This window comes from Pelecanus crispus, chromosome 16 (assembly GCF_030463565.1).
Source record: "Pelecanus crispus isolate bPelCri1 chromosome 16, bPelCri1.pri, whole genome shotgun sequence".
Taxonomy (NCBI): Eukaryota; Metazoa; Chordata; class Aves; order Pelecaniformes; family Pelecanidae; genus Pelecanus; species Pelecanus crispus.
In genome coordinates this window covers 9097962-9111030 of record NC_134658.1, presented here as the reverse complement: position 1 = coordinate 9111030, position 13069 = coordinate 9097962, and the positions used below count along the sequence as shown (strand labels likewise).

At 50.0% G+C, this 13069-nt stretch overlaps 1 protein-coding gene across 1 annotated transcript in view; it reads left to right on the top strand.

Annotated features, from left to right (window-relative positions):
* Positions 1 to 13069, top strand: part of LOC104026064 (glutamate receptor ionotropic, kainate 3) — a 121458-nt gene that overhangs the window by 59472 nt on the left and 48917 nt on the right. The window contains exons 2-4 of the mRNA XM_075722048.1: positions 7939 to 8115; positions 9513 to 9770; positions 11138 to 11319. Coding sequence (XP_075578163.1) covers positions 7939 to 8115; positions 9513 to 9770; positions 11138 to 11319 — 617 coding nt within the window. The remainder of the gene's footprint in view (positions 1 to 7938; positions 8116 to 9512; positions 9771 to 11137; positions 11320 to 13069) is intronic.

Here is a 13069-nt window from a genome sequence, read left to right as displayed (position 1 = left end):
GCCCAGGTATTTGGTGAGGTATCCGATGGTGAGAACGATTCGAATGCGAGTAGCCCACAGCCTGCAAGATTACCTTTTTCGGAGGAATAAGCCCGCTTGAAGTGCAACTATGGAGGCGGTGGGAGCCCTTCCCAGCCAGCACTGAGGGAGGGCGGTGGGACGGGGGGGACGGGGGGACGGGGGTCACTGGGCTCCTTCTGGCAGCTCTGCCCCGCGGGGGTTTCCCGGGCTGCGACCCACCGGTCACTTGTGGAGATCCGCATTACTCTGTGAGCTGCACGTTAGGTAAATGAAAAGTTTCTTGGCATTTTCATTGCCCTTATCTTGATGGGAATCTATTCCTAGGAGATTATGATGCTGGGTTGGCTTTTTTTTTAATTAATTGAGCCTGCATAAAAAATAAAGATGCCCATTTCATTTTAATCATGTATTATGCAAATGAAAAATGTAAATATCACTAAGAAATCTGTTGCTAACTTAATTTATTTCTGCTGGAGCACTGCTGAAGGCCTTTGATCTCACATTAGCGCTTTGATCCACTCCCTTGGTCGGGGTTACGTGCTGCTGCTGTGGTAAATGCTCTTTCTCAGATGTAAAACATGCAACACCAGAACAGCTTGTTCAAAGAAATGGCAGAGGAAACATTGCCAATTAGGCCAAGTGAGTAGGAGTTGCAAACGAGGAGAAGTTTGTTTCCAGAAGCTGCAACCGTGCACGCGTGCCCAGCCCTGCTCCAGCCCTGCGGGGATGAGTGGTGCCTGCGCCCGGACTCGCTGCCGAGGATGCAAAGGCGTGCGCTGAAAAACCAAATCTGTGCGCCCGCGGCCCGCACGGGTCATTCTGTTGGAGGTGGTGTACCTCGCCAGACCATCCCTATCTAGCCGCCATATTCCATTAATTTCTCATTTAGTGCAAGTAAAGTGCTGATACATACATTTTAGCTACAGTGTTTTTAATGAGTTAATTTAACCAGAAACATTAATAATGTATTTCTTTGCCACTTGACTGCTCATCTGTTAAGCAGCTTATACATAGGAGAAGAATGTCACCCCCTGTGACATGAAGTACCTAATACAGAGCAAATGAAATAGGATTTTGCATATTCAATAGCAAAACGAGAAAAGAGGGAGATGCCGTCTCCTGGGAATGGATCAACCCGCTGTGACGGGCTTTCTGTCCTGGCAGGTGGGAAAATCCCTCCTTATGGGACACGCGCGTTCTGCATATCTGATTTTCTGCTTGAGTTCATTTTCCTGGCATTACTCAGCAAGTACCTGGCCTTTCATTACGCTGCCAAACGTGGTGGAATCCGAGGTCCTGGGAGCGCTACTCGGTTTGCCAGCTCCTCCCGCCAGCCGCCGCGGGGTCCCCAGCAGACCCCCAGCGAGGCGGGCAGCGCCGGGAGCCAGGCTGCGGCGGGCAGCTGGGAGCGGGACCGTCCCCTCCGACATTCGGCCCCGTGCTGAAGTCTCGCGGCGGCGGCTGCGCGGCAGTGCCGGCGGCGGCGGCCGGTGCCTCGGGGCTGTCGTGAGGGTCAGAAATCTGAAGTTGCACGTTCGCTTTTGACCGTGCTGGGGGGACGGGGAGCTCCTGGCCACCTCGGGGACCGGCGGTTCTCCTGTGTCTGTCCCCCCTCTGAGCTCACGGGAGGGTTCAAAGCAGAGGAGAGCCGTCCTCCCTGCGCCACGCCTTGCCTCTTGTGAAGGCCGTTGGGGAGCAGATCTGGCAACCTAAGCTGGGGCATTCACGACCCCGCAGCCGTGCTATTCGAGCAGGCAGAGCATGGAGGGGCTGCGCTGAGCCCCCGCTTGGCTCCACCTCGCTGTAGGGTGTCGTGGACACGGGGGAAGCTTCCAGCTGGGCAAGTACATCCCGGGCTTCATCAGTGCCTGGAGGCAGGGGGAACCTTGGCGTCCTCAGCAAATACAGCTGGAAATACCCTGGACCTGAGAGCCAGAGAAACTGCCAGGGCAGGAACGTGTCTGCTCGGGGACAGGCACGATTCCTTTTTAATTCTTGTAAAAGAGATGCGTAATGAATACGGGCAGCGTGTGAGTGTAAGCAATCCAGACATGCCGGCTCCGAAGGTAATGCTCTTCCTGCGTTCGGAGTCAGATCCTCCTGGGTTTTTAGCAATTAGCATCCAGAGAGGGAGCAGCCCCCGTGGGCAGGGGACAGCTTGGGCCTGTGAGCAGCAGCAGATTCCTGCACAGGATCTCTCTTGCGTGATGCGTGTTTATGAAGCCTGAAATTGCTTTGGATACGTGGCTGTGCTGCATCACATTAAGCAGTGCCACGCTGAAGTGACAAGGCTGATGCATGATCAGCAGCAGTTTAAGAGGACAGGAACTCGGGTGCTGCCGCTCCGCTGTTCTGTCAAAATCAGAAACCCCTTGACAGACCGAAGAAATTATTTTCAGGTCCTTCCCAGGTTTGTTTCAGTAGGTTTGCAAGTTCTGCTTACCGCCTTTGCATTGCGCCTGTCCATGGTCCTGCCGCAGTGAGCACGTCCCGCGCCGCCGCAGTCTGACACGTAGAGTCCGAGCAGAGCCCGTGGAGCACCAGGGCAGCTCCACGGCACCGCTCCGGGTGCAAGGACTTCCCAGGCAGGAAAAGGGGCTCTTGAAGGGTGGGAGCCCCCCACATTCCTCGGCACTGCCTTCCTCGCTCATCAATGCACAGGCTGGTTTTGTTTCTGTTTGGAGGACACCAGCTGGCATCGACATCAGATGGAGGGGCTCCGCTCAACGCCTGGCTGAACGAGGGACCAACTCCAGCTTCAGCTGCATTTACTTGTGGAGCATTTTATAGTGGCAGCTCCTTGGGGGAAAGTGCAAGGAGAGATTTCTTGTGAACAAATCTGTCATTGCTTCTCCTCTTTTTTTGGTGATATTTATTGCCTTCCGGATTTTGCTGCTTTCACTGCATTCAGTATTACTGCATTTGAGACTGTAGCGGTCCCGTGCTGACGGGCAGTCTCCGGGAGTTTTAGCTCCATTCCCAGTGCACAACCGCGTGCTCCTGAGAACTTTCTTTTACTTCCCACCAGTGTTATCTCGTTTCTCTTTATCAGTATAAACACCGGCCCCGGAGGGACCTGGACCACGACAGTGACATTCTCTCCACTGGTCTGGCTGGATAAGCAGAAGCATCCGTTCTCCAAGCCTTGCCGGGGGAGGCACGTCTTGTGAGGAAGGGCTCTCCCGTCCTCCCGCCTCGGGGACCTGCCGAGCGGCATCCTGGAGGAACAGGCACTGAATGATGCATACTGGTCCTGATCGTCCCGTTTGCTAATGCTGTCCCCAAAACAGAGCCCATCAGAAGAGGACAAATTGCCTTGCCACAGCCAGCCCTGCTGTTCACCAAGAAAGACGTTTTGTGACCTCAGAGAAAAAATACATAAAATGCAGATCTTGGGGCACGAGAGGTCTGTGAGGTGGAGGCAGGAGCTCTCGCGTCCCCGGAGGAGCCCAGGCTGGCTCCATCCTCAGTAAGAGCTATTTCAAAACAAGTACTTCTTCCAGGACGTCACATGGAAGGAGACTGTCAGAAAGCTGTCTAAATGTGTTAACAACACTGTCAGCGGGGGAGAGAAAAGTGTTATCAGAAATAGTTGTTCTTCAAAGCTAAGTAACTCGGTGGTTTTATAAGGAGTAAAAGATAAGAGATCACACCATACACTGAGGGCTGTTGGAATTTTCTTTCGGAGAATGAAGCTGTTTGTTTTGTTAAAAAGGGGAAGAGGGGCGAAAGTGAAAACCTAAAATACTCTGACTTTCTTGACTTAGCTTTCGACAAAGCTAAAAATAACTCCGATTGCATTCAGCCTGTGCAGCCACAGCTCAGGATAAGCTAAAGCACTGGAAAAGGATTCCCATCCCATTGACCAGGCTTCATTCTGGCTCCCTCCTGGGGCCATTCCAAAGGTCTTCCAGCATCGTCACCCAGAGATGGGAGGAGTGCAGCGTGCCTGTGCTTGAGCAGACAGACGTGGGCCTGTTCTGACTGACCTCAGTGAGATTTCGGGTGTTCTGTGGGATCCAGATTTTACCCTGAACAGAGAGGCTAATTTTCTGCTACTGGGAGCGAGATCCTCCGTGTTTTGCGGCTGAACCTCCCTTCAGCGCAGCGCCAGCCTCCTTCCCGGGCCTGGCCCTACTATTGCTCTTCTGGGCTAGATCTAAAATAAGAGTTTCAGGCTTTGGATTCTCATCTTGAATTTTTAAACCTCCCCACCTCAGCAGCAATGTCAGTGGTCATCAAATCAAATAAAATAATATAAAATAACAAGATGGGAAGTTGATTCTAATTACTGTGTTTTCTCATTTGCTGACTGGCATTCTCTGGAAAGCAATTAAGCCTGTTTTAAAGGTAAAAGACAACTGAATAATTACTTAACCTACCTGGTGATTGATATTGTTAAGTCCAAGAAGTCAGATCTAATAATGGATGACTCCATCAAAAAATATGTAAAAGTGATAACAGTTGATAGCGTTTGATCCTGTCCTGCCTGAGAAGATATCTACGGTTTGTGCTGAGGCATCTCCTGCAAGGCTGATTGCCAGACCTGGATCCCATTGCACTGAAGGCAGTACAAACATGGCATAAAAAGGTTTTCAGGGAGAAACTTATACGCAAACAAGCACAACCTGAAGTTGTTAAACCTCAGTGTGTGCTGAACAACACGTGGCGTTGCAGTAGGGAGTCCGTGGGCTGTGCTGACTGGTCAAGGAAACAGCACGGTCCCTTCCTGGATAAATTTGGCAGTGAATACTCTCATGAGCATCAGGAGGACGTTCCAAATCGTGACAGACCTCAGCACGGCCGTCTTTTATCTGTCTGCAAAGCTACAGGAGGTGAAGAAGGAAGGAAGGGGAAGCTGGGATCTGAACAGACAGAGGCAATACTGGGAAAAGGTCGTTAGCACCAGGTCAAGTGAGCAGCATCAATTAATCTCCAAGACATTTGAAATATCATAAAAACCAGGGTGGAGGCAGAAATGGTTGAGAGATGGACATGGTTGAGAGACAGACAGCAACACTAAGGACCTTTAGTTTTACTATCTCAGATGAAACTTGTTTATAGGTAGTATATAAAAGTGGAAACTCTTTTGTTGTTGACTTTTTATAGCCCATTGACTTTCTATATTTTTATAAGAGTAAAGTCACAGTGAGGTTACTGTCCTAAGATCCACATGCGATCGCTCTCTCTGGGGAGCACAGGTAGAGCTGACCAAGTTTGTTTGTCCAGACACTTTGCCCATCTTTGTGTTGCTTCACCTTTCCTGTTGAGGCTCGCAGGGGACGCAGGGGGTCCCCCCAGCCCAGTGATCAGCCAGCTGATGTCACATCCCTCATTCTCTCAGTAGCACAGGCTGATATTCTCCATTTTGCGCAAATGAAAAAGCTGCAACAATTATTTTCATAATTAGCTGGCTTTTCAAATTAATGCCAGTTATGCTATGTAATCATGATGAAGATTATGCATTAATCAGCTGTTGCAAGCCAGTTATTAGGCTCTTTAAATAATGATCAGAATGAACATCTCTGAAGGAGAGGCACACAAGCCAAGAGGGACGGCAGCGCCCGATCTCCAGGAGCTGGGCTCCGGGGACGGGGCCGCGCTCAGCACGCCCGGCTGCAGCGCAGCTCTGCCGTCAGACGTTCTCCGTCCCCCGGGTTTCTGAGGAGAGAGCAGGCTGTTGCATGTGGTGGCTGCTCTTCAACACCTTCGCAACTGCAGTGGATTTCACATTGTCCCAATGTATTCAGCACCCAGCAGTAAAACCAGAAATGCGTTACTTCTGCCTGTCTGCTTTCCGATTGCCTGGCACTAAATTCAAGGTATTGGGTGGCTGCACAGAAAATTCTTTTCTGTCAAAAAGCCTATTATATCCAGTTGGATGTCTGGAATGTGAATTTATTTGGGATCAAACACCAATAATCCACATACCCAGTCCTTCTATATTCTATCATAGTAAGACATGCTCGAAAGCAACCCTGAAGCTCTGGGCTAGGAGACAGCCTAATGTCAGCTAGTTGATAATCAATGTAACATGAACCCAGTTATTGCTTCAGGATGATGCTAGAAAACAAAAAATCCTTTGCTAAAATGTTCTGGACAGTAAAGCTTTGAACAGAAAGACAGGGATGAATCTCACGCTCACTTTAGTTTTGTTTATTGTTTCTGCTGTATATTGTGTATGAACTTTTTCCGCCCTAAGAAACTTAGATTGAGCTACCAGCATGTGCAAACTTTGATATGGATGAATAACTTTCCTCACAGCGGTCAATAACCAAATGTTTTGGCACGATCCAGTGAGAATGAGGCACTTGGACAATTTTGCTAGGCTCCTGCCTACACTGCTAGGCATTCTAGATTGAAAACCTGGTCCTAAGTGATTTGCCTGAAGATCGCATGGGACTGAAACGGGTCTCCAAAGGAGCATTCACCCTCTTTTTCTTTATTCTTCCCCCTATTACTTAAGTTTTGGTACTGAGATCAGTAATATTTTTTCTACCAGAGACATGCAGTGATCAGCTCAAACGTTTTTGGATGTTTAGGAATGTAAATTCATTACCACACTCACTTTACAACTGGGGACACAAATGCACAGAGTCTGCAGGAAGAGGGAAGTGCCTTGCCATGATCATGGGGAGCAGAAAAGCCAGAGGCCTTCCGCAGCCTCCTTTGCACCCTTGCTGTGAAAATCTGCGAGCATCGCTACTGTGGCTCGCTCAGCCCATGGCCTGGGAGGACGCACAGAGCATGGCTGTCAACATGTGTCAGCTTGGCTCTTGCCAAGGTGGCAATCTTGGCTTGCACCAAATTGCCACAAAAACTACAGACAGTGTGCTCTGGCTCCTGGAGGAGGATTCATGCAGTTGCTTGAAAACTGGGAGGGCTGAGTAGACATCTGTTGTCTGTAACAAAACATTTTAGGTCTACCTTAAATTGAAGAGGAAGATTTTCCTTCTGCTAATGAACCCAGAGACCATCTGTTACCAATTGCACTTGCTTATCTCGCTTATCCATTAATTATTTTGGTTTACTTTGTAATAAGATAGAGCAAGGTTTATGTGTCTTTCGGTGGTTCTGTAAGGGGCACAGGACGGTGCCTACATCTCGGAGACAAGGACATGCAAGTACATAATTTACGCCTGCGCTCAGTCACTTCAATTAGAGCGGCTGTCAGTGGGGAACTGAGGACAAGACTCGCAGATACAGAGCCAAGAAACCCAGCGATACTGTGACATGAGCTTGCTGCCCTTGGGGAGGTGTAACGGCATTAACAACTTTTGAACATGGGAAAGCACGCATTCAAGATGTGCATTATTGAGCAGATAAGCTGTAGGGTAGGCAAATTTAGAAGTCTCTGCTGGTCTGAATTAAGGACTTGAATAACTAAACATGAGGAACAATAAAAGATGAGCAGGGCACTAAAAATGGCACTAAAACCAGCGAGCAGCAGCGCTGCACTGCCTGCCTCCTGCGTGAGGCCTTGGAGCGGGTGGGCGAGGCGGGGGGTCCGGCGTGGCAGGCAGGGAAGGGCAGTGCCAGCTTCGTGCCGCAGCAGCTCCTCAGAGCCCAGGCCCGCAGCACCTCTGCAGCTCAGCAATAAGCCGGTCCACGCTTCCCAAGGTCTGGTCTTAAAGTGCTATGGGAAGCCACTCATCTGTCTAATAAAAATATTCCAAGACTTTAAATTTGTCCCGTATTGCCCTGCAAAGCTGGCATTCTGAACTCTTCCGTGGACCAGCAAGTAATAAAACCCCAAATGTTTTCATGTCTTTATTTCAGTCCAGGAAATGTCCTGGGAGCAAGGCTTGTTCAGCCTGCAAATGTCACAGCTCTGTCCAAGAGTTTTCTTGGCCTTGCTACGTAAGATTAATAATCAAACTTTACGTGGCTTAATGCTGGTTTTGTCTTGTCTTGCAGGAGGAATCTTTGAGTATGCAGATGGCCCCAATACCCAGGTTATGAGTGCTGAGGAGCAAGCCTTCAGATTTTCTGCCAATATTATTAATAGAAACAGAACTTTGTTGCCTAACACAACACTAACCTACGACATTCAGAGGATACACTTCCATGACAGCTTTGAAGCAACTAAGAAAGGTAAGAGCAGAGCACGCTTAGCAGCTTTGTGGTCATTGATTCATTAGAAAAAGGCATGGTTTGGCTTGAGACCCAGCAGCTCGTTTTGTCCTGCTCTAGTCAGTGATTGAGATCTGAAGTCCTCCAGGAGCTGACCTTCCAGAGGCATTTTAATATAAGGGGAACAGCGATTCTTTTTTTCGTCTGCAAACCTCACAAAATTCCTTTCAGTGTTTGCTTCTAATCCTGAGCGAAGGGCTGTAGGCCATGCCTTTGTTTATTTTAGTGTATCCCTGGCAGTTTTAACATCCCTAGTGTAGAAATTCCATTCTCTTCCTAACAGACAGTCATTTTTTATTATCGGATAACAGCAGCCTACCTGAAGCACTGAAGGGGAGGGAAGAAATGGCAGTACACAGCAAGGGCTGTGGGGCTGATGACCTGAGGGCTTATCGAGTTTGCTTCTGTTTTGGGAGAAATGAAACCTGCTGCCTGAGCAGGTTATCCGAGGGGCATCACCGGGGAGAGGGGAATCTGCTCACAGGCGCGTTCCCCCCCCGCTGCCCCTTTTCAGGGTTGCTTTGTGGCAGAGGCTTCCTCAGAGCTCTGCCTGGCTCTCCGCTGTGCCGGGCTGCGGGGAGCACCCCGGGCGGCTGCTCCGAGGGTCGGGACAGGGGCAGAAGGCGCCGGGCCCGCGCCGGGACACGTGCGTGCCGGGGGACCCGTGAGCCTCAGCTGCTCTCTGCGTTCCCGCCCCTCCGGGCTGGGAGCGGTGGCTTTCCTAAACTCTTGTAACGACATGCAGCCGTCACAAAGCTCCTGCTGACAGTGCTACGTGTTGGCGTTCAGTTTGGAAGGTCCTGCAGAGGCAGTTGAGAAACGATCGGCTCCTGTTCCTCTGCAAAACTGATACTTACCCCCCGCCCCGAAAGTGCAGCCCCAAATGCGGTTGTTCCATTTTAATTTCTCAGTGAAAGCTTGAGCAAAGCTATGAAAAGCATTATTTTGCAGAAACAAAAAAAAATTACTAAAATTAATGGAAAAACACATTTGTCAGGGCAACTCTGATCATCTCTGGGTATTTCTTTCACACCTCTGGAGGCTCAGCCATTCCTAACACACCGCAGCCGTTATTCCCTCCTCTGGAAACATCCCTGTGCCTCTAACAACTGGTCCAGACCCCCGCTGCCGTAATTCCTCCTCTGCCTCTCTTCACAGTTGTATTACCTAGTACCCGTGCCGCTGTTAGTGCCCAGCAGCTCCTCTGCCCGCCCGCCGCTCCGTGGTCCAGGTCGGGAAGCAGCCTGTGCCCGCCGGCTGCCCTGCCCGGCCGGGGCGAGAGCTGCCCCACGCTCCCCGCCGCAGCGGTGCCCCGTGCCTACTGACCGCATCCTTCCCCTCCCTCCTTCCTCTTCCAGCCTGTGACCAGCTCGCGCTGGGGGTCGTAGCAATATTCGGACCTTCCCAAGGCTCCTGTACCAATGCCGTCCAGTCTATTTGCAACGCCCTGGAAGTCCCCCACATACAGCTTCGATGGAAGCATCACCCTTTGGATAACAAGGACACTTTCTACGTCAACCTGTATCCCGACTACGCTTCTCTTAGCCATGCCATCCTGGACCTCGTGCAATATTTGAAATGGAGGTCAGCCACTGTGGTTTACGATGACAGTACAGGTAGGTAAAGGAGGGGCTTTAGAGGAGGAATCCAGGAGATTTTTTTTGTTGTAGGTCCCATTTAGGAACTTTTCTAATGAACCCTTTTAGGAGCAAAATGACACCCCGTGCCGCGATCAGTGCAGGGGACACCCCGGTTCCCGAGCATTCAAGCGAGCGTTGTAGAAGGCCCTGGGATCCTTTCTGAAGCATTTCATCCCCAAAGCGCTTAGCAAGTGGGTGGCCCTCAGCACCACGCCAGCTGACAAAGGGTCAGGGCGAGGATTAGTGGCCCGCTGGTGTGATCTGGCTCAGCTCGGCTGTATTTGGCACCGCGGTGCCCGTCTGCACAAGCAAAGACCTTGGTCTGTGGCTGCCACTGAGGGTGCAGTTTCCCAGCTAAAAGCAAAAGCGGTTCTGGGAAGTTTTTTGTTTTCTGGTTAATTCTATAAAGCATAGCTGACAAAGTTTTTCACATAAAGCAAGCTGTTGATGGTTAAACAAAGCAAAGCACTGCAGAGCACTATAGATTAAAAAAAATAACAAAACAAAAGACACATTGGATAGCCTGTCCAACCTAATTCCACTAAACCAAATGGTTTCTTTAGAGGAGGGCTGATGAGAACACAGTTTGACATTCCTGTTTTGCAAATGTGGGTCACAGTATGTTCCCTTCGTGGCGTATTCTAATGTATTTCTTCCACGATGCAGAGGGACATGCTTCTCTTTTCCTCCTTGCAATAGGCGTCTGATTAATTTCTTCTTGCAACATTAGATACCAATAATTCCTGCTCAGCTGCATCCAGCATTGCTTTATACCTTCTACATAAAAAACAAATTAATTCTCAGGCTAGTAAGAAAGTTACAAGTTGTGATTAAGTGACCATTATGAGCTATGCTATTCATAAATCTAAGCGCATATTCATTTTTCTCTTTTGCTGTTGTGCATGGTAAATACTGCAGATTATAATTTGTCTTATAGCTGATTATCACATTCTGTCCTTTCTCAAGGGCATATTTGCTTAAGAAAAAATGTCATGATCCCAGAGATGTCAAAGTTTAGGACCAATGTGCTATTCTCCCCTTCCTACCTAGTGCGGGGATCCCAGCTCTACCATAGCTGGATGCAGGGGCAGCAGGAAAACCCCAGGAAAAGCCATTCTGCCTTAGAACAACTGCTCGGGAAATATCTGGGGGTTTAATGATTGACACATGACAGCTTGGCTTTGATCCGCCTTTAGCAACGGCCATCTGAGGGAGGGAGGAAAGACTTGATTGCATTCCATAAAATAATATAGGAAGAAATAACTTGCTGTTATACCCAGCCTGCAGGGCAAGGGCAGACTTTCCTGTAACACTGTGGGTTTGTCTTTGTGCAATGCCCAAAGGCCTTATACGGCTGCAAGAGCTCATCATGGCCCCGTCAAGGTACAATATCCGGCTGAAAATCCGCCAGCTCCCGCTGGACACCGACGATGCCCGGCCGCTGCTGAAGGAGATGAAGCGGGGCAGGGAATTCCGCATCATCTTCGACTGCAGCCACCTGATGGCGGCTCAGATCCTCAAGCAGGTGAGCGGGGAGCGACGGGGGGCGAAGCAGAAGCGGCCACCGAGGGCCCCGTGCGTACGGGGCGGCCGTGCTGCAGGGAGCCCCGCAGATAGGGGTGCAGACCCGCAGCTTTCCCTCCCTCCACCATCCACAGCTACGCTAAAAGATACAACACGTACATTTTTCAAGGATACTATTGGATTTCTATAGAAAATTTGGTTTTCACTGAAAAAAACTGGAAGTATCAAAAAGCGACTGTCGGTAAGAACGAACAAATGTTACAGGAGGAGAAAGTGCCAAGCGTCTGCGCCGAACGCAGCGCTGAGACCAGGCTGCCGTCCCGCTTCTGCCCGCGGCTGCGCAGCCCCAGCCCTCTGCCCTCCGCCGCAGCTGCCGGCAGCAGCGGTCGCTTCTCTCCCTCGGCCAGGGCGTCAGGCAGGACTCTGCCCTGGGCCACTTCCGCCACTGCTCATTTAGCCCTGTACGAGCTTTTCATGCTTGCCGATTTTAAGTATCTTCTTTCCCTTCTGTGCTGCTTCATGCCCCCAGGGTTGTGCACACATGCCCATACAGGGCAGGGTATAAAACGCTTCGTTTTGCGTAGCTATTTTCCGAGCTGTGCACGCAGTCCTGCGTCTCGCTGCAGGCAGCCAGGACTGGGCCAGCCGGGGAGGGACGGCGTCCTCTGTCCCTTCGTGAGCACCATGTGCAATTCTTGGACTTTAAGCCAGATGTCAGTGATTTTCCATTCATTTGGTCTCTCTTCTTTCTCCCCGAGTTCCTCCGCGGGCATTTTTCACAGACCAGAAGGTTTGCTGCTCATCCCAGCTCCTCCTCATTTCCAAGTGCCTTTAGGTTTCAGGGTCAATATGAGGCAGAGGAAAATGCTCTCACAAAGAATGCTAAAAACCAGCCGGTGGAAGTGTTGCTCATATCAGCCCAGCAAGACACTACCACATAGATTAAATAAATCCCCTGAAGGGCTGAGAACGCAAGCTCATGGAAAGAGACTTCTCTTGCAGCCTGCTTGATGCAAAATGAAGAGAAGTGCTCAGAGAAATCAGAAAGCCTTGGAGGGATTATTAAAGAAAGCAATATAAGGGGCTCATTGTCTCCTGCCTGTTGTTTTAACATGCTGGCTGTGTTTGGTGCTGTTCACTTATTATGCAGTTTATTATAGCGTATTGTGCCATCTGCTCCGCTCATCCCGGGGAGTGCAGAGTGAGGAAGATGGAGGAGAAGGGGGACTAGGGGGAAAGAAGTCTTTCTAAGTCCTTCTGGCTGGTTCTGTGCGTGTGTTGGCTTTTTTCAGGACCCAAAGCAATGGATTTCAGCTTAGCAATATTACATAGTGTATTTTCACTCAGGAAAAAAACTGTTAAATATTTTCAGAGTTTGGGAGGGTGCACAAACCCGAGCCTCTCTGAACGCTTGCACGCTCGGGTGTGTAACACCGCGGAGGCTCCGAGCAGCGCACACCGCAACCCTTGTGTGTCTCTCGCTGTTGGCACCCTCATTTGCTGAAGAATTGGGAAGCTCAGAAACCTCACCTTTTCCTCACTTTTCTACCCGTATCAAGAAATGCACTTCTAGAGGTGCCACCTTCACTTCTGAAACAGCGTTTTTCTTTTGCATAGGATGGGACAGACAAACAGGCTTCCCAATCCCTACTCCACGCTGCCCTCCTCACGCTCTGCTTTGCAGGCTCACCAGAAGTACGAGCTGGGTAAAGCCAAAATCTCCTCCTGACACACTTTGCAGTGTTAGAAGA